The sequence below is a fragment of the Gymnoscopelus microlampas genome (assembly GCF_963454915.1).
Source record: "Gymnoscopelus microlampas genome assembly, chromosome: 5".
In the NCBI taxonomy this organism is placed as follows: Eukaryota; Metazoa; Chordata; class Actinopteri; order Myctophiformes; family Myctophidae; genus Gymnoscopelus; species Gymnoscopelus microlampas.
In genome coordinates, this window is record NC_139942.1 from 28,056,493 (window position 1) to 28,084,200 (window position 27,708).

The 27,708-nt window shown below is 39.9% G+C and overlaps 2 protein-coding genes across 5 annotated transcripts; one reads left to right on the forward strand and one right to left on the reverse strand.

Moving 5' to 3' along the window:
- Positions 1-117: 117 nt before the first annotated feature.
- crtc1a (CREB regulated transcription coactivator 1a) lies at positions 118-21,275 on the reverse strand. Of its 4 annotated transcripts, XM_084056388.1 has the most exons (15): positions 21,036-21,275; positions 17,987-18,103; positions 17,557-17,696; positions 17,278-17,337; positions 16,158-16,252; positions 14,782-14,867; positions 14,652-14,686; positions 14,060-14,250; positions 12,598-12,740; positions 12,331-12,423; positions 11,082-11,189; positions 8,683-8,787; positions 5,672-5,755; positions 5,242-5,410; positions 118-4,197 (listed from the first exon to the last, which is right to left on the reverse strand). In XM_084056388.1, exons 1-15 carry the CDS (start codon positions 21,159-21,161, stop codon positions 3,992-3,994), a joined length of 1,758 nt encoding a protein of 585 aa, XP_083912514.1. In that variant the 5' UTR covers positions 21,162-21,275; the 3' UTR covers positions 118-3,991. The 4 variants fall into 4 exon arrangements, with proteins under 4 accessions (XP_083912514.1, XP_083912516.1, XP_083912515.1 ...); XM_084056390.1 differs by lacking the exon at positions 11,082-11,189; XM_084056389.1 differs by lacking the exon at positions 8,683-8,787 and having other exon boundaries at positions 21,036-21,272.
- Positions 21,276-21,417: 142 nt separating this feature from the next.
- On the forward strand, positions 21,418-27,496 carry LOC311045312 (uncharacterized protein). The gene is made up of 4 exons (XM_084057147.1): positions 21,418-21,519; positions 24,576-24,677; positions 26,115-26,459; positions 26,946-27,496. Exons 3-4 carry the CDS (start codon positions 26,125-26,127, stop codon positions 27,094-27,096), a joined length of 486 nt encoding a protein of 161 aa, XP_083913273.1. The 5' UTR covers positions 21,418-21,519; positions 24,576-24,677; positions 26,115-26,124; the 3' UTR covers positions 27,097-27,496.
- The last annotated feature ends 212 nt before the right edge of the window (positions 27,497-27,708 follow it).

Genomic DNA, 27,708 nt, shown 5'->3' on the forward strand with positions numbered 1-27,708 from the left:
TGTCTGCATGTTGAAGGTCAAATGGATACATTTCTTATCGAAAAACTATGGGAAAACAGTAATCGCCTATTAACACTGAGGACTTTTTCTGGACAGATTGAAATTACACAAGTGATATAGTATTACATTTTGAAAATGACATTCTGTAATATAGTCAAACAAAACAAAAACAATAATTTACACTGCAAGTGGTTAATATGTTTTCAGTATTCAACTATGCTGAAGCATTTAGTATGGCAGCGGGGCATTCGAAATTGCTCTGCTCTTTGTAAACGGTCTGTAAACTCTGGCATACAGTAATACCAATGACATATTGGTGCATAAAAAAGGTGGCAGTAACAAGACAACACATCCGCATTGCCTATGCTATTACAAAAAGTTAAACAAAGAAGCACCGTAACAGAAAAAAGGGGTCTGTTATATGTATTAAATAACTAATCACCAGGAATCTATCACGGAAAGGGGGGAAATATCACAATTGCATTTTGCGGTACATAAATTCTCAGTGCGTATTCTCACTTTGACACCAGGATCACATGAAGCACAAACAGTTTGTTCCTACTAAAAAGCAATATAAACAGCTAAGTATGTGGGCGTTGTACAGCACATAAGGACATACTATATTACAGTGTAAAAATGTAAGTACCAATGGATTGCATGTGCATAAAAGGCAGATTAACATATATCTGGTGCTTTTAGGTTTGACTTGCCAGTTCAATCAATATATTATGCTTAATCAAAGAGACAGAGGACAGCTTTACCAAACATGAAAAACGGAATACATAAGACACAATTTAGCATAACTCCACCATTCACTCTTAGCTTAAGTACATTACGTTTTTTTGCATTTGCAAGTCACTTAAAAACAAAAGATGTTTACCATACAGGGAAAAAAAGCCAAGCAAAACAGGGGAAATATAAGCCTTGAAATTCATGCTGTCACAACAGAATTTTTAAGATTTACACACAGGAACCTCTTCAGTCCTGCTCTAGAAACAGAAAAGAAAATATAGGTAACAGATGAGGAAAATGCATCACAAAATCAACAGTAGTGAAGTAAAAACTTTCAGGACGATAAAAGAGGAAAAAAGTAGTTGCATGCTTCAGTAACTCAGCTTCAAGTGATCTGTTTACATTAATCATAACAATACTGGTTCGAATAACGGAGGAATATGATGGCACAGGATACATGGGATATATACTGGACAGAGCATTTTAGTTAACACATTGCAGCTAGAGACAGCCTAGTCGTAGTGTACATCATCTTTCTAAAGATATATTTTAATGTGTTAAAGCACAAAACTCTTCACATTCCTTTAAATTAGGGGCATTTATTTTAAGAAAGGATTGAATTATTAATTTCTTTGAGATACTTTTAAGTGACTGTTCTGGTCTGATATAGTATGTTTTGTACTGTATCAGAAAAGGTTACACTTTACACTTGGCATATAATATACTGCTCAAAGAAATTAAGGTAACACTGTGATCCCTTATTTGTTTTGAGCAGTTTTCATGAGCACTATATACTGCTCATGAATACTGCTCAAAAACATTAGGTGATCAAACTGTTCCCTTTATTCTTTTGAGGAATATATTTCATCTGTTGAAGTATTTATCTAGAGCCCGACTGATATATTGGCCAATTATTTGACTTTTTTATCGGTATCTGCAATTAAGCAGCCGATGTGTCCCGATTTTCAACCTGGCGTCTCTATTGTAGCCATGGCATTAAAGGCAAAATTTTCTTTTTTTTCCTTTTTCTTTTTACAAATAGCCAATCTACTGGATCACAACACGACACGTGAGCTTGTAGATCGCCTATTTTTTTAAATGTTTAAATAGGGCTTAAGTGGTTAAATAAAACAAAGTTTAATTTAAGTTACATGTTCATATATTTAGGTTTTAAAAAATATATCAAAATGATTTGTTTATTTGTATATATTTGTTTGATTGTAAGTTAACTGTTCTCAAATAATTAATTTCAAGATTTTGCACTTTTTTCTATTTCAAAATATCAATCAGAAAATGGGTAACCAGTGGTCTAGGACTCTCCATTATCTATATCACATCGTACCCAAAAATCTGACATTGGTCGGGCTCTATATTCATCTGTGACAGTAACGGTTTGATCGGCATGAATTGTGGAATTGTGGACGTGGTTCGTAAACATGCTTCCCAGGGCAGGAAAAGCTACAACACAGGACTGTAGCTGTACCATATTGTCAACCACACTGTCTCTGCTGATCTCAGGAGGCATACAAAGTTTTGATTGGCTTTCCATAATTGAGGAAAAACTGTGTAACAATATTAGACAGATAACAAAAATATTCACTGATTAAGTAAAAACTCATCTCTTAAATAGACTGTATCTATATAGGATTTTCAAAAAAATATGCTTTCTTTTAGATAATTATATTTGTATATATTATTATATTTTTATGAAGGCAAGTCTGACCAAATAGGGGGAAACAGGTCCAGTGCACATAACAGTCGCAGGGGGTTGAGATACAGGCCAACTCGACAAAGACACGGAAGAGGGTATGCGCACATGACCAAGACACACACACAGATACGTCATACTAGCGTAGAAGAAGCACACCCCCTTTGACTTTAAAGTGTAGTGAAGAATGGGATAGAGTTGTTGATGTTGTTGTTTGGTCCTACGTTAAACAATAGTTAGAAGCTGGACTCGGAGAGGATGAAGAGATGGAGAAAACATAGTCTACATGTGTGGCCTAAATACATTCTGGTTGTATCTACACTGTTCTAATATAGAGGCAGTTCAAATGTCTTGGAAAAATAAAACTATTTTAGCAATACTGAACTCACATCTATGGGAGTTACACAGGGGAGAGCTTTAATGCTGCAGCACCCCTCATTCTTTTTCTCTTATGACTTACAAGTTAAGCTTACACACTGGCTTCCACTATGTACGTAAGAGTACATTTGTCTGCAGTATCTCATAATCCAAAATAAGTTACTTCAGTTTTGCATAGATATCATTACGCAAAATTGAATAATGTACTGTACATTTGAAATATAAAAGCAAGACCATAAACATCTTATTTCACAAAAAAAAAAGGTTTTCTGTTTTTTTAAATGAACGCCTTAATTTGTTCCTTTCATCCATTCAAAGTTCACTGGCATGAATGATGATGAGTATGATTTAAATTGTGAAAATGACAGATGATGGATGAAGACCAGCACATCTTGGAAATGCATCTACACAAATGAAACTGCTTGAATTATATAGGCCAAACCACATTCATAATAGTAAAAATGTTTTAAGTTTACATCAGATTTGTCCTGCCCTGTTGGTTTATATAACATTCAAATCCTTTTATGAAAACTGAATGTCAATCTATTAAGGCAAAAACAGGTAATCACAGTGTTTAGTGATTTCATGCATAACTGAAAACAGCTGTTTGACTTGAATTCTGAATTTTGCCACAGCAAATTGACACTTGCTATAAATACTGTTAGTAGAAAAATGAGTGTGATAACAAATAGTTTTAGGGTGTATTTGTAACGTCAAATCAGGCCTGTGACAAACCACATGGGAAAGGGAAGGATTATCACTCAGAATGATACTCGATATGTGAGTGTTGATGAGAACAAGAAGCTTGGCACAGAGAGGGAGATGAGACAAAGAGCAGTTTCCTATGAGTCATCATGATAATCTATGGTGTAGACAGGTGAGATGTACAGTTTGCTCTATAGCCATGGTTTCAGTCAACTGTTAATCCTTCTGTCAGCAATCCAATACCATCTTTCTGAAAAGAGATCGCAACCAAGCATTCTTCCAGTGCTCCTCTGTGGGATTGGGTTGGGTCATTGGGTGTGTGGCAACGGTGTAGGATGGACATTCTGCACAACTTGGGCCGCGAATCCCTCCTGCGCCCTGGGAGTCTGCCGCTCCTCTTGAATATGGGCCCTCGCTCCCTCAGTGCAGCAGGGTTCACACACCCAAGGTGTGTGAGGGTGGCATAGTTTAGAGCCGGTCAAGGCGGAAGGCATCCTCCGTGGCCGGGTCAGTCAGGACCATGTCAGGATCATTGAGCATGTGCAATCCATCAAGGGTGAGCGGGTCAATCTTCAGATCGTCCAGTGGGAAAGGGCCTTCCATGTCGAAGCTGACATCGGTGGACAGGGAGCTGGTCAGGTCCTTGGGCGGGCTGGGTGGAGATTCACCACTCACTGCCGTGCAGAAATAAAACAAAGGAAGGACATCAGCAGTTTAAATAACCACATGAACCCTAGCGTCCCTATTCTGGGCATGTCATATTCTGTGAATTGTGACAATAGGCCAACATTTGGCAAAAATAGTCGATCTACAAGCTCAAAACGCGCCACGTTGCGACATGTGAGCTTGTAGATTGAATATTATCGGCGAAGATATTTGATGTAGAGGGGAAAAAGTTGGGAACCAAGCGCAAACCACTGAGCGACCACGGTCAACGAAGTATATCCTATCCTATATTAAAATTGGCTAATGGGAGGACCAGCCGGCTGGACCACGTCATCACGCTCATGTCACTATGACTCAGCCATAACCATGTAAGGGGTTCCTAATGCAGCTATGCCCAAATATGGAGCGTGTTGTCTAACCTCAATGTGTCGTCATGGCATCAGGTGCAAAAAAAAACGTCTCCATATTTGGGCACAAAAGGGGGGATGCGGGACAAGGACTGACAGATACAGAGATCTCCGCATAGCGGCCTGAACCTCTAGTTACTAGAGGTTCAGGCCGCTATGCGGAGATCTCTGTATCTGTCAGTCCTTGTCACTGTGTGTGTGTGTGTGTGTGTGTGTGTGTGTGTGTGTGTGTGTGTGTGTGTGTGTGTGTACCAATGTAGAGTCTAGTACATTGGTTCTCAAAGTGGGGTCCGGGGAAAATTTGTGCAAACCTTTGAATATATATATATTTTGAAGCGAACATTTGTAACTCAAATCTTTGCTTCTGGGCGTCCCTGGAACAACATATTTGAGATGGGGGTCCGCGGCCGAATACATCTCATTTTGGGGGTCCTTGACATGAAAAAGTTTGAGAACCACTGCTCTAGTACATCAAAAATGCATTACTGAAAAAAGTGAATTGACTGATTCTACAAAGATATTGAAATTCATATCAATGGCCAAAATCTACAAAAGTGGCTTTCATATGAACTATTATTTCTGAACACAGAGAACTCGTCCCTTATTTGGTTGGAGGGAGCGCCACCCGAGACAGAGTCACAGCACCTGTGAAAATGATGTTGGGGATGTTGCCATGGCTACTGTAGCCCAGCTGCTGGGAGTCCTGCAGGTTGCCATGGCTACCAGTCAACCCCATCATGGCTGCCTGGGAATAGTTGAGCGTGGAGGCCTGGTTGTACAGGCTGTTGGAGTCAAACATGTTGAACTGCTCCAACTGATATACACAACAGACAAAAGAAATGATCAACAATACAATTCATGAAAATACATTAGATCAAGAAGTATAGGATATATTATGTTATGAATCTTGACGGACTGGTGGGGATTTTATAATACCCCATTAAATATTCTTGATGGATGTAATTATTGTTCATAAAAATCAGTATGTCCTACAAATTTCCTATTCTATATGATCTGTCTAAAGTGAATTAAAACATGCACTTTTAGGTCCCTGACTTCAATGCTTGGTACATACCTGTTGTGAGAGATCACTAGTCAGTCTGGATGTGAGCTGCTGATCATAGAAGTCTGCGAACACACTGCCCAGGATGGAGCTATGCTGCAATAAGAAGCAGACCCGCTCTCTTTGTTAAAACTAAAACACAATGTCAGATACAGAGCCATAAATATGAATCCTATACATATTGTGCTGACAACATATATATTATGGATGTTCTGGTGCAGGGATATGAATGGGAGTCGATGGGTATTTTTTCACAGTACCTTTTGGCTAATTCATGCACCATTTCATAAAGACAAAATTTGTTTCATTTCTTATACTGCAGCCAAAAGCCTATAAACAAAGTTTGTTTATAGGCTGCAGGCAACAGAAATGGCTCTATGCACGCACGCGCACACACACACACACACACACACACACACACACACACACACACACACACACACACACACACACACACACACACACACACACACACACACACACACACACACACACACACACACACACACACACACACACACACACACACACACACAAAAAAACATAGCATAAATGTTCTACATTTGCACTATAAAGCATGGCACATACAGAGCAAACAGTACAAGTTGTGTACGCATGGCTACCGGATGAGTGGTTTAGTGAATTAACTTATAATTGATTTTCTAACTTATTAGAAAATCAATTATTCATTCATAGAAAATCGCTTCAGATTAAATCTGAGACAGACCATTAGATCAATCACATGGATAACATCCTCCTATTCCTCTAGTGTTTGTGTGGACTGCATGAACATCTAATGGTAGTATAGAGCGTCGCAGTTCCCGCCCACTTCCAGTTGCCGGAAGTAAATACTCAATGCATTTTTCCCATTGACTTTTCCGAAAATATTTATATAAATTAATTTAAGCCTAGAATCAAGCTATCCAGGATCCTGGTGAATCATGACCATAAAACGTTTGATTCTGTGAAAAAAACTTTTTTGAAAACGGCAAAACAAAGGGTATTTATTAAACATAGTATATCATATCATTAAATATATTTTTTTTTAAATCACAGAAAAAAAGGTTTTATGGTCATGATTCACCAGAATCCTGGATGGCTTGATTCTAGGCTTAAATTCATTGATATAAATATTTTTGGAAAAGTCAATGGGAAAAATGCATTGAGTATTTACTTCCGGCACCCGGATTCTGCGCAACTGCGATGCTCTATACTGTGAATATCATGGAATATGTAGATCAAACGTGGCGCGGCCAGAGGGGGGCGTTCTTTCATTTTATTCCAGAGGAAATGAAATTCACATGAAATGTGGGGGGGGGATTGAAAATGTAGGTTATGCTACCAGTATTGGACTCTTATAGTGCAGAGTAAATTCTCTTGAGGTTTCTTATTTGAATCTTTTGATAGAACTGACAATAGAAATTCTCCTTTTCATCGCAGTCTCATAAAGTATTAGTAATTGGATCATATCTCCTCCCATGCCGTGCTCGAAACCAAATTATCTATGCATGCTGCCAGTCTCCCCGCAGGGTAAAGTGGGATAATAGAGTATAGCCTGTCAGTTGTGGTTTAACCCCTGTATATGATATAACCTCAGGACTGCCAGTGAGCCACTTCAACGGGAAAGGATCAGTGGTTAAAACAAACAACGGGACAACCACGTACACACACACACACACACACACACACACACACACACACACACACACACACACACACACACACACACACACACACACACACACACACACACACACACACACACACACACACTCCCTCACAAGCCAACTCCCTCATTCCCTCTTCCTCTCTTTCACACGGTCAAACAGTCAAACTCACACTCAGGATTCATGTACAGAGGAAGTGAAACTGAAGGGGGCCTGGTTCCCTCTGTGAATAAAGGCTAGAGGCGTTTTAATAAATTAAATTAAATGCATAATACAGTTTGCTGGAACAAATGAGAATTCTACATTGTTACGACTTCTTTTGTTGTTGCTCAGATTCTGAAAAAATATTTTCAAGGTTGTGCTTTGAATGTTTTTGCCCAATCAGAAGGCTAGGCAATTAAAATAGTCATTTACAGTACTTGCTATCTAGTATATCTCCAAATCACCAAACTTGTATACCAGCCCCATCACAAATTAACAACTGTAAGCCATGTTTACCTAAGGTGCGTTTAGCTTAGCTAACAGCATACACCGCCCTACTAGCAAGCGTTGACTTGTTCCAAGTTTAAAGGCCAAACCGCACCAATGCAACTAGTCGCAACTCCTTGCAACAAAACAGTTTTAAGGTCAACCACACCAATCCAACTCCTTGCAACTGCCATTGGGGATAATGGTTGCAAGTAGTTGCAAGTTGCAAGGAGTTGCATGGCGAATCATTGGTGTGAAGTGCTCTTAATAACACACAATTACATATACTGTACATAAATACAGACATTCTCCATAAAACCAAAGCTCAAAAGGAGGATTGTGCGTGAACCTTTGTAATTTAAATCGTACAATAATCCACACTCACAGTTACAACAAACAGTGCACAAACACTGTTAAGCATCTCTAAACACTGACTCAGATATTAATGCAAGTGACTGGACATACAGTACAGTATCGTGTGTGGGGATACAGTGCAGTCACCACAGAAGCAGCAGCAACAGAGGAGGGTGGTCAGGGCCACAGTTACATTGCAACACATCAAGGACAACAAGGGCAGGAGATTACAGAGATTTGATGGTCAGACCTGGGCAAAATAGGAACAATATGCCAGTCAAGTATTTGCAAGAGAGGGGGAAAAGATATTTGATTTGCGATGCTGTCAAGTGTTCGATCAGCTTAGGCTAATAAAATACACGCCAAAAAAACTATGCATTTTAAAATATAATTTTTGCCCAGATCTGCTTTTGGCAACACAAGAGAACAGCTAAGAGAAGACAGCTACTCGGTGACGACCACAGAACTACGGTGCAAGGGACGTTCACGTATATACACAGTGAGCCAATGGTTAATTTGGTTCAACACCCTTACTTGAGGCGAGCCTCCGGGTGAGAAGCCTTGATTGGAGACGGGAGAGGTTGGAGACTGATTGGCAGAGGATCCAATCCTACTGCGGTACTGTTGGAGTGAAGAGGCCTGATACAGGAGGATATGTTGGCATTATTATTCTCTCTCTCACTCAGGTTATATGAACTTGTCCTTATTAGAAACTGAGGTGGAATCTATGGATATCATTTCCAAGATGAAACAAAGCAGAATGTCACCATGAGATCGGGTCATTGGGTCATCGAGCTGTCCTTCAGTTGTGACCTTCCATACCATTTTCCATTGAATGTTGTTGAAGCGTTTGTAGAAAATGTTGGTTATATGTCAAGAACAAGTCTTAGCTTTCATAATTTGTGGCCACATTTGATGAGAAGTATGGTGTTGACGCTGGTAAATATTTGATTGCACAATAGTAGAGAACAGTTACAGGGTAACAACACATAGCCTACAACCATAGCATCCCTATTCTGGGCATGTCATAATTGGCAAACATGCAGCAAAAATAGGTGAACATTCAGCAAAAATAGCTGATCTACAAGCTCACAATGCATCAAGTGCGCATTGTGAGCTTGTAGATCGGCTGTTTTTTGCGAAGAGATTTGATAAAGAGGGGGACTAGGAGAGGACCAAGTATAGACCCTTGGGGGACCCCGGTCAACGAAGTACAGTATGTAGGGTTTAAGTCGTTTTAATGAGTCCATCAACAGCAAGCACGCCTTTGATGATTAGGCTGATATTTTTCTCTTCATTACCTTCCCCTTGCAGACAGATACAAAACAAATTGTAGTCACAAATCAATGGGCATAGATAGGATAACAATAACGTGATATCCCACAGGGCTCTATTATTGGACCACTATACTTTGCACGCATTTGTGACTTATTGTCACAAATCCTTTCACGAATGACGGAAGCAAAAACAGGTTTGCAAGAACATCTACAAAATCTGTTAAGTATCCCAGTACATAATTCGTTTTGCCAAATTTTCATTGGGGTGAAAAAACAAGTAATACTCTCCTATAACTTCCCTATTTCACAGGGCAGGGTTGACCGGGTATTCTACCCTGTCAAAGGGTAGAATACAATTGATTGATTGATTGATTGATTGATTGATTGAATACTTTATTAACAGTTTGCAAATTGTGCAGTGGTACGAATATAAAATTATGCTAAAAGGATAACACAAAAAGCCCTGAGGGCTTGTTTCCATTGTGGTCCTACTTTCCACTGTGGTCCTACAACACACACATGCTTGTGCTAAAGCATACAAAGCAACAGGCTCCCTTTTGCTCTATTCCTCTATGATTTAATTTCCCTAAACAACTCCTTGCTGTTTAAGCCTTGATTTATTATCATCTTTTTGCTTGTTTCTTGAGTTCTGTTTGTTTTTGAGGTGCATACAGTATTCTATCCAATCATCTATGAGAGTGTGAATAAGTTGTTTTTACACTACTTCATAAATTGGAGGCACAGGATTCTCATTCCGCTCCCAAAGAGGACCTAGATCATAATGAGCCTTTTGTGTTTAGAGTTGGACAATTGTGTGTAATGGTTGTAACAAAGTGTGCTAATAGTACATTTTCTAAAAAGTCTAATAAAATGAATATGAATTTCTTCTTTGACAATCGCTTTCAGATCAATAGTTTTCAGTTAAATCAGTTTCTTAGCTTGCTTTACTACCAAATAATATGTGGGCAAAAGATATTCAATACCAAACACAAAGTCAGAGGCATATTTGTGGACAAAAATGAATAGTAAATAGGTACAAAAATATACTGATAATCTGATAGGCATATGAAGGCAGACTAGAACATTCATAATCTATCAAAATACAGAGATTAGAGAAGTGGTAAACAGCTGAAAGTCTCTGAGCAAAAATATAAACTAGTAGTGTGCATTAATGACTGCCACAGTACAATATTCTATTGACCTCAGGTTTCCCAACCTGGGGTCAAGGCCCTAAGGTGCCAAAGATTCCTGTAACTTTAACATAGCTAACTCCCACACATAACATCATTATGAAGCACAGTAAAACATTGCTAACCACTTTCAACCTGGCATCCCTATTTTGACCATGCATTTGGGCTCTATATTATGTTATAATACGCATGAAAACCACTGCACTAGGTCTGGGCAAGTTGTCCTCAATCACTGTTGGGAGCTGGATTTTGGACCAGACATTAAAAACAAACGCCTATGATCATGACAGACCATGGCAGACTCCTCCTTCAGGCAAGAAGACAAGGCTCGTCATTATAGTTTGGTGCGACTGATTCAGTCACTGCATGGCGACCAGCAGGAAGTTCGCCATGCCACATTTTGAAAGGAAAATCATCTCACATTGCGCTATATGCTACAAGAAGTAAAGTCACATTGTGCACTCACCGTGCTGATGTCCATAGCCATGCTAGTCTGAGGGGAGGTCTGGCTGCCTGGAGTGGAGGAGGAGCTATGGTTCTGGACCAATGAGGAGGACAGCTGGCCTAGACCTGTCTATTGCAGCGGGAACAGTACAGTATATACAGTATGGTAAATCTAGCAAACCACTGGACCGATCAGTGCCAAATGTACTGTGCACACTCACACTGCCAACTTAGTACCTCCAATTTTTTTCATGTACTGTATGTTTTTGGAGATGTATTTTGGCTGGCTTCCAGTTTGACTGGCTTCCAGTCAAACACAGAGTTGTTTTAAAAAACATGTTATTTGTCTATAAAGCCCACCACGGGTTGGCACCTCCCTATATATGTGAGTTGCATCCTCCCCCCGATACCACTAGGCCACTAAGATCAGCAGATCAGGGGCTCCTCAAGGTTCCACACACCCGCCTGAAGTCAAAAGGTGACTGTGCCTTTTCGGTCGCTGCTCCAAAATTATGGAACAGCCTACCGCCACTTATCAGGTCTACACCCTCTTTGGGCATTTTTAAAAACAGATTAAAAACGCACCTGTTCTCCCAGGCCTAATACCGCCTGCCTTGGAGAAATGGTTGGACACTTGTTCATGTGCTCATATTTTTTTAGTTTCCTTAGCTATTTGCCTTCCTATTATGGTTTATATATTGATGCTTTTTTGTATATATTGATGATCCTTGTTTTTTTTGCAGTTGTATGTGTATGTATTTGATACTTTTTGTTGTGTGTTTTTTAACCTTGATGTACAGCACTTTGGTCAGCCTTTGGTTGTTTTTAAAAATGCTTTATAAATTAAATTGACTTGACGTGACTATTTTGGAGATGTATACTGTATTTTTCAAGATGTATCTGGCAGATTTTTCAGATTCCATTCCGACTGGCTACGATTGGCTTTCAAGTTTGCGGAAAAATCCCACAAATCACGAAACTTTGCATGCACACACCCCCAGTAGGCCAAGGAAGAACCGCCACCCTAAATCTTTCAAATCGGCCTCAGAGTGGCGCTATAAGAGCCCATTTCACAGTTGGGCCTATAACTCTTGATCATATAATAAAAGCCCTTTCCCCCTGGATTCCACACCCCTGCCCGTTTGTGCCAGACTAAATGTTTCAGTTTTTATGTTTTCTTCAAAACAAACATTTTTTTAAAAAATCTGAATTTCTACAATTTCAAAAATAGTTTTAAGATGTTATAAATAGAATGCTGGAGGACAACTCACTGGCTGGGTCTGCTGTGACTGGGACGAGGGCTCCTGGGTGAAGAAGGCATACTCGGACAGCTGCTGTTCCAAGGACATGGCATTGATGGCTGCCTGTGTAGGACACACAGAAACAGATAAGGCATACATTCTGCAAATCCACCGCTTTGCTAGTTAATTAGTTGAATGGGTCACTGTATCATCTTCACTGTATGGAACAATGATTCATTCATACCTCTCAAGGTAAATTAAATGTAAATTGAAGTGCTGGGTTGTGCTGAGGGGTACCTGAGAGAGGGTGAGTGGTGGGGAGAGTGTGGGGGAGAGAGTGAGGGGTTGGTGTTGGTTGGAGTCTCCTGTCACGTTCAGGATGAGAGGAACCATGTTGTCCTGCCCGGCCTGCATCACCATACCTTGAGAGGTGTTCACTCCTACCAGGTACACAAAAAGTTGATACATATAGTTATCAGAGTAGAAACGGTAAAAATGTATAGTATGATTAGTAGTAGTAGTATAGTATTTTTTTCCCATCAACTGTTTTAGTTGTTTTTACATTTTTCTCCCCAATTTAGTCATTGCATAGTTCCGTCTCAGCCAATCTCTACTTGTTGGTCTTGGGAAGGGTGTAGACAAACACATGGAGTCTGCTTCTTTTCACCTGACTGATTCACTGGCAGGTCATAATGCGTGCAGAGGAACACGCTATCCCTCCCAGTTATAAGCTACCTGCTGAAAAGGGGCCCGATGGCCTGCCCTGGTCGGCGTCCCACTCACAAACACATCCAATTGTGTTCATTGGCGCGTTTCGGCCAAGCCGGAGGCACTGTGGAGGAATCTAATTCCAGCCTCCACGGTGGTGGACAGGAACTTTACCCCTGCACCACCCGGACAATAGTATGTAAATGTTTAATGAGAAAGACAGATTGTCTGATTTCAGAGAAAGTTATAGCCTGTACTGTGCGTGTATCAAAGGTGTTGGTTATTATGGGGTAATTGAAGCAGGGTGACTCATTCTAAGTAAAGCCTAATTTATAAAGCACCTTTCTAAACCAAGATTAGAGCTTCACAATTGGTTACCAAAGAAAAGACACACTGAATATGAAATGGGGGCACAAATGACAGAATTAGAAATGTTGAGAGAAACAATCACAGGAGTGTTGTGGCTGGAGTGAAGGAGGAAGGGACACACTTTATCATGCCATGTTTTGCTAATCAGTGAGTGGCCACCACAGGTGATGTGTCTTAAATAGTATCCATGTCATCTGTCCCCGTAGGGGTAAGTCGCTGTGCGTACGGATTGTTTTCGGGTGGAGATATCGTCTTGACATGATAGAGCACAAATATATCTGGTAGTGCAAGATCAACCTTGAGATTTAGTTCAAATTTAGTTCGGCTTTTCGCCGATAGTTCTGTCTTCTTTCACACGCCGTTTGGTGCCCCACCAAGGTTGGTGCCCTGTGATTCAGCACCTACAGCCCGTTGGATAAGCCAGGCCTGACCAAGCTAGTAGTTACAGGCTCACCACAAGATTGATAAAGTCACCAGTATGCTTGGTCGAAAAGTAGGAAAAGGGAATCAAATCTCCATGACCTTTCCAAAACTTTATAGATCATTCATGATTTTCAAAAAGTCTTCAGGCTTGGAAAATGACATTTTCCACATTGTCCACATTACTTTTCCAAGATTGTCATGACTGTGGGAACCTTTTGTTTTATCTGAATAGACTAACTCCTGCCCGATGGTGTGGTACCTTGTGTGTTATTCAGGTTTCCAGTGCTGTCAGAGGTGCTGAGTGAGGTCGCTACCGCATCGTCTGTGTCCAGTGGCGTCGGTAGAGGAGGGGGGAACTGGATGTTGGTCAAGTCTGGCAGTGAACCACCGGTGTTGTAGGCTGCTGGGATGAGTGAAGTCGTCAGCTCCTGGTCCGGGGACGGGAATATACTGACGAAAAAAGAGGAACATGATGGCGAGGATGCTGGGCAGAGTGCAGTACAGCTTAAATCCCGTTACATGGGATTTCAAAAACAACGATAATATGAGGGGTTTTGCTTTAACTTTTTTTCATTTTCGGAGATAGCCTGTGATTTAAATGTTAGATCATTAATGTAAGCTAATTCAGGTTACAATGTGTCATGTCATCATAAATATAATTAGAACACAAATATATAACAGCTAATGAATGACATTTTTGTAACTTTAGTCATCAATGGATTTCCTTAAAGCCTGACACCACAGAAATAGCCGATCTACAAGCGCACAAGAAGTCACATTGTGATACGTTGTGAGCTTGTAGATCTGATATTTACTGTCTTCAAACTAACAGTGGGCTGTAGAACACTCACTTGATCCCTGGCACTGGCTTGGACCTTGAGGCATTCTAAAGGAGATAGACACATAATAACCCAGTTAAAATACTGGGTCAGGTAGTAATGAGAGCTGCACTGAACATGCACGTGAGTGCTGAAATCTCACCTTCTTGCACTCCCAGTTCTGTTTTTGTCCGTCCTCATCCACCTCTTGTTTAACGGTCTCTGATCCTGGTACAGTGAGCAAGAGGACTGAAGAGAGAAGCAGGTTAAATAGTTTGAAAATATGACAATGTCAATGCAGTGTTCCATTTAAATGAGTGTATGATAAGCAATAAGCACATGTGCTTATTTCATATGGTCAATGAATAAACAGAAGGATAGAAATCATAACCTCCCAAACAATGACTATTTAGAGGAGTGCATGTCTGTAGAGTACAATAACAGCCATACAATCAATCTAAGTGTAACTATTTTATTTTATTTTATATTTTATTTATCTTTGGTTTAGTTCTATACAGTTACTCTTATCTGTAGCTCTGTGTTTTACTCTCTTACTACTGTTGCTGCTATGATACCTGAAAAGGTTTATCTAAATGTATTGTATCTTATAAAGTACGTTTAGACTTGACTCATTTAGTCAAAACTAACATTATGCTGCTGTTCGCCAAATGCTGATATATGATTTATGAAAGAGAATCACATTCACACAGCCAATAGCAGTAATTAAAAAAACAACTGTGAAGTGCTCAGATGGTCCCTGTGTTTTCACAAGTCATTTTTCTTCTCCCCTGCCTTCAAAGCCATGCTCTTTAGAATCTAAACCCTTTTATCTTGTACCAGAGGGCTCTCAGCTCAACAATGACAAGAACGCAGAAAAACACATTTATCAAATATCAACCCAATGTCAGTGTACGGCACACTACGACATAAATAATAAGATGCATTTTTTTGCCAATCTGACAACATACATTTCTATAGGCATCGCCTCTAACTGTGGTGGATTGAGCGGAAGCAAACATGTTTTTAAGTCTTGAAATGTTCTCTTTAGTTTTATCTGAACTCCAGATCATTCAAGGTTCAAGGTGTTTACTGTTTGTTTGATTGATTGAATGAATACTTATTAACACGATTGTTAACAGTACAGGTAGTAAGTACAGTGAAAGGTTAAAAAGCATAACACAAAAAGCCTCAGGGGATTTGTTCCCATTGTGGTCCATTGTACTCAATTCATCAGTCATACATACACACACACACGCACGCACGCACGCACGCACGCACACACACACACACACACACACACACACACACACACACACACACACACACACACACACACACACACACACACACACACACACACACACACACACACACACACATACATTGGAATAAAGCTCAGTAGAATCCTGTCACTTACTGTATGCATACAATGCATACAGTAACATTATAGTCAGTGAAATTCTTGTACTTCGATATTCCTCAAGTATGTAGTAGATAACAATAAAATAACAAAATAAAACAGGATAGGATCGTCTGTACCTCGTTTAGGCTGGAGTTCCTGTGAGCCTCCTGCAAATGCAGCCTGCTGTGCAGGAGTCAGAGTACTCTGATGGAGCGCCGAATCAGAGTTTGTCCTGCAGCATGACAAATTGCACATCACTGAGTGTGATAAATGTAAATAAGGGAAGAAGGCATGTTACGAATACGGGTTAAGGTGTACGGCACACTGCATGGTCACTGCATGTACAGTACTGTAGCGGACCCGCATGGGGAGGGTTTCCACGTGCACTTATTTTGAAGAGGTTTCCTGCTCACCAGGAACACACTCTGATTACTTGGAATTAAGTTCACCTGTGTTGCTGACACTCAGCATGAGGCTGCTGATAGCAGCAGCATTAGAATAAAACTCCCTCAGTGGTAGAGGAGTGAGAACGGCATCACTATGGGACCAGTACACAAAATGTTTGTTTGATAAGGACCATGAAACGGACGGCCAAGGAAAGGACGGACAAACGGACGGTCAAGGAAAGGACGGACAAACATGAATGACATTGTGAGTTTCCTTGATGATTTGGAATGCTGATCTACAATGCAGTCTGTGACTATAATTTTAATGGTTTTGTGTTGTTTTCAGTTGGAACTGGACCATGGTCAAGCAAACTTATAGCACCGAGCTGGAAAGGGAACAAGGTGACTGTCATTTTATTGTCTGTCAAAATTGTAGGCTACTGTTCACGGTTGATGGTTCTGATCTTATTGTTGGATTCTATTGTTTGAGGTTTTTGTCTGCATTGCATTATACACTGTATATATTTGACCGTTTTTATATTGTAGGCTGTAGGTTTAATGCAAATGTCATGGTGCACTCTGTTTTATGATACTGTATTAATGTGTGATCATTGATTATGTATTGTATGCTTTTTCTCAGTTTCTACGTTGGGTTCCGAATAAAGATTAAGTAAAACTCATCAGTCGGCTTCACCCTTATTATCCAGCCGGGGTCTGCTACAGTACAGTGTACATTCGACACAGTCATTAGGTTCATTATTCTGACATCTGAGCAAATAGGAAATCCAACTTTTGGGTGCATGGGGCAGCAGTCAGGCAAGAATAGATACACGCTGAAAAGTTGTCTTCTCCGCACACCGCAAATTCTCACCTCCTCCAACTGGTATCGAGTGGTGGTGACAGGTATACTGCGGCATATGGACAGCTGTCAATGTGAGATCTCAGGTTAAGAAAATAAACCTGTAATTAATGAATTACTCTAATTAATTCAATGAACATGAACAAAAACATGGAACCCTGTAGTTGGTGGTTTTGGAAATGACATGTCTTAGTATGAACAACATTAGCAGTTGCTGGTAGAAAATAGCACACAGACTGGAGCCAGTTAACTTCAAGATGTTGAGAACCAAATAGATGTTGTTGAAAGGATATCTGTCGTCCGTGTTTGTCCACAGACAGGGGTCTGTGATGGGGTGACGTGATGCGGTTGCGGTCCCGGTAGACTCTGTCTACGAGACCATGGTGCCGTGTTGTTCTGTTTGTGTCCAGCCCTGAATTCTGAAATGGAGCCTGATAAAGGACAATCCATTAATTACATTATATAAATCATTAATAGACGCTGACATATAAATAATACATTTGGGGATTTTATTTCTCCTTCACTGGGTTGAATTTGCTTTGTTTTCAGTTTTTTTAAATAAACAACCCAATAATGTTGTTATATACATCTCATTTGGACCGAGCCATATTTATATGTATTGCTCTATGCAGGAATTGTAATTAATTGTTGTGAAAATCTCAAATCATAAATAACTGATGTTTTAGAGACTTTACTTGACCACAAAACCTGACACCCATACCTGAAAAGACATGTCAATAGTGCTGCTTCCGATCTGGTTAACATTTGGCAGAGACCCTCCATAGTACTGGCCACGGTTCTGGCCCAACTGCAAATACTGAGTCTTCTGTAACTGTAACTAGAAGCGTGGAAAAAGAAGAAGATAGTGATAACATCATGAAAACAAATGAATCCACTTTCAATAAGAATAACATGATTTTCATGTTTCACTCTTTATTCATACATTTTCAGTCATTATTATTAGTAGTAGTAGTAGTAGTAGTAGTAGTAGTAGTAGTAGTAGTAGTAGTAGTAGTAGTAGTAGTAGTAGTAGTAGTAGTAGTAGTAGTAGTAGTAGTAGCAGCATTATGACTACAAAGAGTGATGTTTTCTTCATTAACCATCTAAATAAGTTAAATATGCATGCATTTGATGACAACAAAGAAAAAAGGGTTCAGTAAGGCAGCTTGTCTCTTATAATTTGTGCAACCGATAATCAAACTAACCAATTTAATGAACAATAAAAAGTAATCGATAATTTACTAAAATAATCGATTAATAATCCATCCCTATTTTGGGCATGTAATTTTATATATTACACTACACACACTAAACTAACAAGTGAAAATATAGGGAGCAATTTACAGTGTGCACATACAGTGCATGCATTATATGACGTTTAAAAATAGGAAAATACATAAATGACATTACATTTTCGAAACCAGTGCATGCCATTAATGTTTCATAGGGACAATGATGAGGTTCAAGGTGCTGTAAGTGATATTTTTGTTAAAACAAAAAGTTTTTGGTTTAAAAGTTAAAAACTCTATATTTTGATAGTAATCATTGCTATAGAGTGATTGTTCAGTAACAGGGGTTTCCCTGTCTTTCCAGCTTTAGTAAACAGAAAATACATTTTTAGGTCAACAATTTCATCCAATCAGGAGAGAGAACCCATTTATCAGCTTCAATTTTATAGTGTTCCAATTCCAATGTTGTCTGCTCAATTGTGATGTTCTATCATTTCACGGACACTTTGGTCTAATCCTGGCCTATAATTCAGTTGGTCTGCATAGCTTCTGAATTTAAATAAATCCTCTGGCAGGCCAGCCAGAGTGAAGAGACAAAGCGAAACATCTTCAGTAGCTAATCTTCTTGACAAGAAAGAATAAAACTGTGGCCAGTTAATAAGCTTTTGTGGGCAGCTAGCTGAATTAGTGTAAGGTAAACTTAGTAAACCCACATGATGCCCTGTAACCATGTTTATTCCAAAACAATCTCAAATTCCATTAGACAGACCTATACGGTCCAATTCAATTGATGTCCAACATTGATGCAGGGCATGATGCCATAATAATAACTATAACTAAACGTGCATCATCAGTGCTGCATGTAACAAGCTTATACCGAGTTCAATACATAAGGATTATGCTACAAATTGTAATGTTTCTTGATCAGGAGGATCGCCCAGTGAATATACAGTAGCCTAGACCTACTGTAAATGTCTCCACCACAGTCAGAGTTATATAGGCACTGTGAGGGAATGATGGGGTGGACACAAGTTTATCAACTTTGTAAAGCTACAAAGAGTTAAATAAGATAAAAGCTCATTTTCAATGGGCTCAATTGATATGATATATATTTTCTGTAGACTGTAGCCTATGAAAACAAATAGCAAGCACTGTCTTGCAAGAGGGCAAGATGGATGGTTTAATTTCATAAATTGGATTTAATAACAAACACATTTCCAGGGCTTCATAATTACAGTACAATAAGGAACATTTGCCACTGAGCAGGCTTATATACTGACAATCAGACTGACTTGTCTCAGCTCCATTCATTGTATAGCCTTGTAGTTATTTTGGGGGCCTGTTTACAATCATCATAATCTGCTGGCTTTATCTTTGATGTGGTTGCTTGCTGCTACTACACAGAGGCCAAGATACCAGTCTGACAAGTTTCAACCCATAGGTATCACCACCACAAAGCCGCAATACGCGTGCGCTACGCCTTGTTTTAGCTTGGCTTCCGATCGGGGAAGTCGACGTGAAATCGGTCAAATCTCGATCGATCTGAAAGGAAAGGACGACAGTGAAAACCAAACCAATGCTGCATTTTGATGCGCGCTGTCAACGCATCATGCACGCCCCTTTGCTTCCCACCAGTCTAGTCTAGGACAACATGATATAGTGCAACTTTTCCCCACACGACATATCGTTGTCATACGTCTCTCTACACCATAGAACGAACGCACCTGACTGTTTAATACGTTGTCTGTGTGGAAATATGGGAAAAAACAGCTCGTAGCTGGCAGCTATGGAAGCGATCCGTTTGTTATTGTTTACCTTAGCTCTGGTCCAGAGCGTTAGCGCGTTCTCTCTAACGCTCTGCCAGTCGCGCTGCTCTGCTCATAGACCGAACATTCCACTACCATGCGAGGTGTCCAACTTAGTCGAAATAAACAAAACTATTTCGCTATTCACTGAAACAAAGGCAGTTTTGTGTTGTTGGAAATCTATTCTCCAGAGTGGGAAGCCTCTCAGGACCCCACCTTTTCTGTATAATACACTTTTTGAGCAGAAACTAAAACATGTCCGCCAGACGGAAATTATTGTATTTACTCACCTGCGCCCTCTAATAGATCTGGTCAAAGGTAATTTATATTGACCAGATCTGTAGAGGGCGCATGTGAGTCATTAAAATAATTTCCGTCTGGCGGACATATTTTATTTTCTGCCGAAAAAGTGTATTATACAGAGACGGTATCCTGAGAGGCTTCCCACCGTGGAGAATAGTCTTTAAGCAACACAAAACAGTCCCTGTTTCGACGAGTAGCGAAATAGCTGTCTTTATTTTTTTACTAAAGTTGGAGACCTCGCACAATAGTGGAATTTTCAGTCCCTGGGAATAGCACCCACTCCTAACAGAGCGTTAGAGGGAACTCGCTAACGCTCTGGACCAGAGCTATGTTTACCTCCACGAGCAGCAGGCTGCGTGCCGCGCGCTGCTCTGCTAGAGAGATGCAGATTTGACAGCTCGCCGAAACGGACAGAAAACAACACGTTTCTCACCCTGGCTGCTCTGGTGATGCTCAGGTCTTTCATCACCTCCTCGAACGCCGCCGTCTCCTCCGCCTGCTTCTGGTTGTGTAAGGCGATCTTCTCGCTGAATTTCCGCGGATTGCTCGAAGTCGCCATGTTTCGCCCTCCTCCTCTTTCCCTTCAATGAGACGCTGCGTGCTCTACGTCCCTGTGTGTGTGTGTGTGTGTGTGTGTGTGTGTGTGTGTGTGTGTGTGTGTGTGTGCGCGCGCGCGCGCGTGCGTGGGCGTCGTTAACGCGCACCGATCGGGACCGACCGGCGGCACATCTGGACTGTGGAGTGTGAGTGTGGATAGATCCCTGCATTCTCCACTTTTTAACCACTTAAACCCCATATGGGTAACCGGAGTCCCTCGGGGCTCAATACTATGTCTTCTCAGTTATTGTGGGGAAAGCTTAAAATAGCCGATCGACAAGCACAGAACACTATACCGATGCTGCGGCTAAGTGGTTAAGGTATATCTTCTCGTTTTATACCCTGCCCAGATTAATAGACTGTGTTGTTATATATTATAGCCTACTCCAAATGGGGTTATTGACAAATAATATCCATCTTCGATTGGTATTGGCATAATAATTCACAGTAATGTCTTGGCACAGACATTACAGAATAGTACCACTTAGTCTTAGACAGATGAGGTGAATTCATTGGCTTTGTTTCAAAACATAGAAACTAGCCTACTCTCTCTCTCTGTGTGTGTGTGTGTGTGTGTGTGTGTGTGTGTGTGTGTGTGTGTGTGTGCGTGCGTGCGTGCGTGCGTGCGTGCGTGCGTGCGTGCGTGCGTGCGTGCGTGCGTGCGTGTGTGTGTGTGTGTGAGTGAATGAACATGAAAGAAAGGCGAAAGTAGTCATTCTTGACTGAGGTATGCTCAACAGCACAGGGTTGGTGGCAGTCAGTGGATTGACTTGAGTTACATTACATGTCTCTCTCCATAGGGACCACAAGACCCAGACAGATGCTAATTCAAGAGAAACAGATGCAGGTGTACAATTTGCTGTATTTTATAATAATGACATGCCACAACTGAGATTGCTCTGTTCTTTCTCTCTCTCTCTCTCTCTCTCTCTCTCTCTCTCTCTCTCTCTTACACACTGTATTGTAAACCAGTGGTTTTCAACCTTTTTCGCGTCAAGGACCCCCAAATTGACAAATATTAGCCCAGGGACCCCCATTTTAAAAGATATGCCAGGGACTCAACCATTTAGATTTCTTGGGGGTCCCAATCTACACTGTATCACCATCATCAGTGTTCATTTAACTCTGAGAGTGTACAAATGGAACCAAATGGACCCCATTTGTACACTCTCAGAGTTACAGACATATAAGGGTCAATTTGGTTGCTAACTATTAATTTGGCTGGGGACCCCCTGGAACCCCCTCAAGGACCACTGGTGGTCCCCAGACCACTGGTTGAAAACCCCTGTTGTAAACAATGAAACAACATTGCTGTTTTGCCTGCCATTCACAGAAGGGGCGGGGGGACTAAATTGGCTGTGTGTGAAGTAACCACCAGGCATCAATTGAAAAGGAAGGGCATGCAAGGGAGTCTGCTTGCAGAGCTACCGAAGCCTTTAGATATGCTGTAAATGTTGAGGCTGAATGAAAAGGGTTAGATAAAACGGTGAAAAACATTGTACATTCTTCTATCCAGCTGTCATTGGACAATCCTTGTTTGTGTTTGGTTTATGTAAACACTCTGCAGCAGTAACAGTAGCAAGCTGCTGAGTATAGGCCTACATCTCAAAAGCATGAGGCAGCACTGCAGGCATTCCTCTGGGAAGACATACTCGTCCACTCCATGGCAGGAATAAAAAATGTCCTTAAAGTCCTATGTTTTATTTTTTATTATACATTTTACAGTGATCAGTTGCATCCTAAATTATGGACCTAGCCTGTGATCATACATTTGAAAGGCTTTGACTTTTTACAGGGGCCAGTTCCGAATTGCAGCCACCTGTAAGTGCTCTTTTGCGGTTTTGAAGGAGAGTAAGGAATAAGGATTCACATGTTTTTATAACTGTTGGTAGGGCATTCCACATTTTTGTCGGATAGCAGTAGAACAAATTGAATCCCTTGTTAGAGACAAATCTGGGTTGAACATGATTTGTGGAGCTCCATCTGGTGTGATTGTGGACGTCATTGACGTTTTTTAAGTAGTTTGACAGGTACATGTGTGGCTTTGTGGTGTAGCGTATCTTGTAGAGCAGGCCTATTGCAAGTTGCTGTACTCTGTCCTCTACCTCCCTGAGCCATCCCACCCTATAAGTGAGCATGGGTTAAATGAGTTGTAGATGTAAGGCCAAGCAGTAGCCTGACCAGTTTACTTTGGGATGCCTGGAGCCTTGTTTTTAAGGCCTTTGTGGTGCTATATGTATATGGTACAATGAGGGTGAGGTGCATGCGTAGTCGAAGTGACATTGAATGAGTGCCCCAAAGAGATCTCTAAATAGCAGGGATGTAGGGCTCTGATGGTTCTATAAGCACCATTTTACATCCTATGAAGAATAATAGCTTGGTTGCACAGAGATCATTAAAATGAAAAAAGAATAGAGGAAGGCATCAACCTGGGGCTAAAATGATTCTGTGACCTGGGAGTGACATTGGCACCAGGGGGCAGTGTATGCCCTGCATATACTGACTTACAAAACCTTTTGATTTTCAGACTGTCACAAAGCTGAAAAGTCACACTCACTGTATAGTTTAGGGTCTGGGTTCGATTTTATGAGCTGGTGATTAAATATTGTATGTGTAAAAGGGTAAAAGGTCCTCATCCATATAGTTATACAAACATATGTATAGTATTATATCCTCAGAAAAACTTGCATTTAATTATATGTTATGTCTTTATAAATACGTGTGCATATTTTACATATGACGGTCTAGCAGCTTATCTGGAATTTGCACCTCAAAAAGTGAAATCATGCATGTCTGATCCATTTAATGACAGATTAATTTAGCTGATGTGATATGATATGTTATGTTATGTTATGTTATGTTATGTTATGTTATGTTATGTTATGTTATGATATGATATGATATGATATGATATGATATGATATGATATGATATGATATGATATGATATGATATGATATGACAACCTATAACAAACTTAAGGCACAGCACTGTTCATTTTGGCACCTTAAAGCGCTAGACAGTTCCTCTCCCCTAACCTCATAGTCACTGATTTGGATCTCTTTTAGCCCATCGGCTAATCTTCCAGGCCACATAAAAAAAACATAGCATTACAGCATAGGCCTACAATAATTATAAAAACAACAACCAAATATTACAGCATAGACATCAAAATACAACAAAAATAATAAAAAATAAAAAAGCAATCCTAGTTATGAATTCCATAATTTGCTGGATTGTCTAAACCCCTAAAACACAGATTTCACAGCACATAATCATAGCCCTTTGCAGCTGTATGGTTATCACCATATACCAATGAGGCCTTTACAGGAAATCTTAAGATAGACTTTCTTTTTCACTAAGTTCCTCTATTTCAGGAAAAGGGGGAACTACACAGTTGCATGTGGTTTATTAAAGACAACTGAACTATATTAGACCAAAGACTCACAGCTTCACCCAGATCACAAGAGCTTTGTTTGGTAAGTCTTCATGCTTAAAATGTTTTTATTTATTTATTATTAAAATGTACCCATTCTTCTTGGTTAAATTGTTATTAACCTCTTAAGTCCTGGCATCCCTATTTTGGGCATGTCATTATACTGTAGATGAAAATGTTCAAAATAGTTGTTTTCGAAATGAGCCAATCTACAACACATTGTATTGCAATGCATTGTGAGCTTGTAGATCTGCTATTTTTTAAATAGATAAAGTATAAAATAGGGCTTAAGTGGTTAAAGCAAACATTAGCATAAAGAGTGTGTTGAATTATTGACCTGCATTTTCTTAATTAATCCTTTTTTTAAACTATTCAGGGCATATATACTCTGTTAAATAATATGTATTCTCAGTTTTCTTTGCCAACAAATTCATAGCAAGATGTCAATGATGATCTAGTAGTGCTCTTTTACAAATGGGAACTAAAGTACAGTAAGAGTTAAAATATCTTCCTTAACCACTTAAGTCCTATTATATTCTATGCAAAAACAGCTGATCTACTACAGTACAAGCTTGTAGATCATCTATTTTCAGAAGACAATGTTAGACTTTTCCTTTCCAATTTTGGGATGCCAGGGTAAAATTGGTTAAAGGTAGGGTAAGTGATTTGCAATTATTCAAATAATTGCAAAATGGGTCTATGTTCTGATAGTGCTCGTTACTATAGAGTGTCCTGTCCATATAAGGAGTCTCCATGTCTCTCCAGCTCTTTATAAAACAGAAAATGCATTTTCGTTTCAGTTTCAGTTTCATTTCCAATTTTATCCAATCAGGATAGAGAACTCAATCAGGATATAGATTAAACAAGTGAAATTGGAAGTGATGACACTAAGAAATGAGCAGGCAAAATTATAACTGGAACACTATAAAAATGAAGCTTAAAATGGGTACTTTCTCCTGATTGGCTGAGATTTTGACACCTACCAGAAAATGTATTTTCTGTTTATTAAAGAGCTGGAGAGACGGGGAGACTCCTGTTACTGAACAAACACTCTATAGCAATGATTACTATCAGAATATAGTGCTTTAACCTTTAAAAAAAATACTTTTTGTTTTAACCCAAAAATATCACTTACCCTACCTTTAATCTTTGTGCTTTCTAACAAATGTAAATTTGCCTGAGCACTCTACTGGTTATGAAATATATTTAAGGCAAGAAACAGAAGTCCGCACACTGTGATTTTGCAAAAGCTCCCAGTCCAGGCTTTATTATAGATTAACGTTTCGACACATACTTCTTTTGCAAAGTCACAGTGTGCGAACTTCTATTTTTTATCTTGCTTTAACTCCACTGCTGGTCCTGCACCTGCCATCCAGCGGATGTGCTAGTTTTATTTTTTCTCTATGAAAGATATTTACCACCATAGTTTCAACTAATTATTGCAATTTAAATAAAATGTCTTCTTCTGTTATTTTGACAGTGAACACATCATGAGCCTCAACTCAACAACTTGTTCCCTTGTCAACGGTACAGAAGTGTGCTCAGTTGGACCCTCCAGCTCTTCTACTATAGCCCTGGCTGTGGGACTGAGCCTGTTCTTTCTGTTGCTTGTGGTCGTAGCTGCCCTGGCTGTGTACACACAGCGCACTAGATGTGGGAATATGTTTGAGTCTGGGAGCAGAAGCCACAAGAAAGAAGACAATGATGAGGATAATTCCCAACGTTACACTATGACCAGAGAACAGTCCAGTGGACAGGCTCCTATCTATGAAAACTTTAAGGTTCAAACTTCTGACCGAGGAAGGACAGCAATACACATGAACATGTGAGTTAACCTTGAGTGTATGTTACCATAGTCCAATCAAAGACCAAAAAGTATTAAATTAATGGAAAATTTAAAAAAATCCCACTGAAATTTCCATAGGAAAAGCTAAAATGTTGTCTGCTTGTCAAAGCAAGAGTTAAGAAAAAGAACACAGCGGATGTAGATTAGGAAATATTGTGCTTATGATTTCCCCATTTTGCACAACAAACTGCTGTATTTCCACATTTGACCCATATATATATAAAAAAAAACGATTAGTCCACTCTGTCAACGAATGACTAAGTTTTAGACTTTTCTCCAAGCCAGAGATGAATGTTGACAACAAGAGGAAGAATGACTGTGCTTGTCAACCATTATTTGTCTTGTTGGCGTAACCGTGTTCAGGGACCTTTCATATCATGTGCCATAGCTGTACTGGGACACACATTCTGACATGCACCCTATCAAACTGCACTTACCACCCTGACCCCTGTCTCTCACCTACAGGTCACCCAGTGACCCCGAGGAGGATTTGTACCTACAGTGTGATTCACCAGATGATGCAATATACAGCAATGACCTGGCCTGCAGGCTTTCCATGCTGCCGCCGGTCGGCCAGGAGGAAGAGGACCTTTATATTGTTCCAGATGCAGTATAAGCAGGAGAACAACAATGGGAAGTCTCTACCAATAAATCAGAGTCTCCAAATTACCTTCACTGTATACCTAGAGTCGTTGTTTTATTGTAACAAAAGAAAGGTGGAGGCAGAAGACTCCACTTTTTACTACAGCTGAGTTATGAGCGTAAAACAGCGTACAATTGTCTGTAGACGTATAGTCTGTACAAATGTTTTATTTAGATTCTATAGAATCTCAGATGAGAAAGGCTAAAAAAAAGTTGATATACAGTACTTTGTTAATATATTTTTGAAAACCACCCCTTTTAAATGATCACTCTGTTAATGATTACATTATAAAAGTATGTTCTAATAATGTATTATGTTATTAATATAAATATAATATATTTAATTGATTTTATTTTATTAACAGCAACAACAACGACAACAGCAATTTGATAATTTTCTCTGTTAGCGTAAATCCGTTTTATGCCTGTTCATCATAGTGAAATTGATGAGTTTATACTTTAAAGCTTCTGCTTTTGTACAGGAATAGCACAGGAATGCATTTGAACACTCGTTCTGACCGCAGGTCATCCAGCGGGATGATGTAAAGTCATGTGTTTTACCGGATTCTAGAGAATCTGATGACCA

What these genes read in the sequence shown, in the direction of transcription:
- crtc1a (XM_084056388.1), bottom strand. Translation starts at nt 21,161, where the DNA reads ATGGCGACTTCGAGCAATCCGCGGAAATTCAGCGAGAAGATCGCCTTA. An exon ending in CACCACTCACCCTCTCTCAG is followed by an intron (nt 12,424 to 12,597) that starts GTACCCCTCAGC and finishes TGTCCTACACAG; the next exon opens with GCAGCCATCAATGCCATGTC. An exon ending in TGGCTATGGACATCAGCACG is followed by an intron (nt 8,788 to 11,081) that starts GTGAGTGCACAA and finishes CTCCTGTATCAG; the next exon opens with GCCTCTTCACTCCAACAGTA.
- LOC311045312 (XM_084057147.1), top strand. Translation starts at nt 26,125, where the DNA reads ATGAGCCTCAACTCAACAACTTGTTCCCTTGTCAACGGTACAGAAGTG. An exon ending in ACAGCAATACACATGAACAT is followed by an intron (nt 26,460 to 26,945) that starts GTGAGTTAACCT and finishes TCTCACCTACAG; the next exon opens with GTCACCCAGTGACCCCGAGG.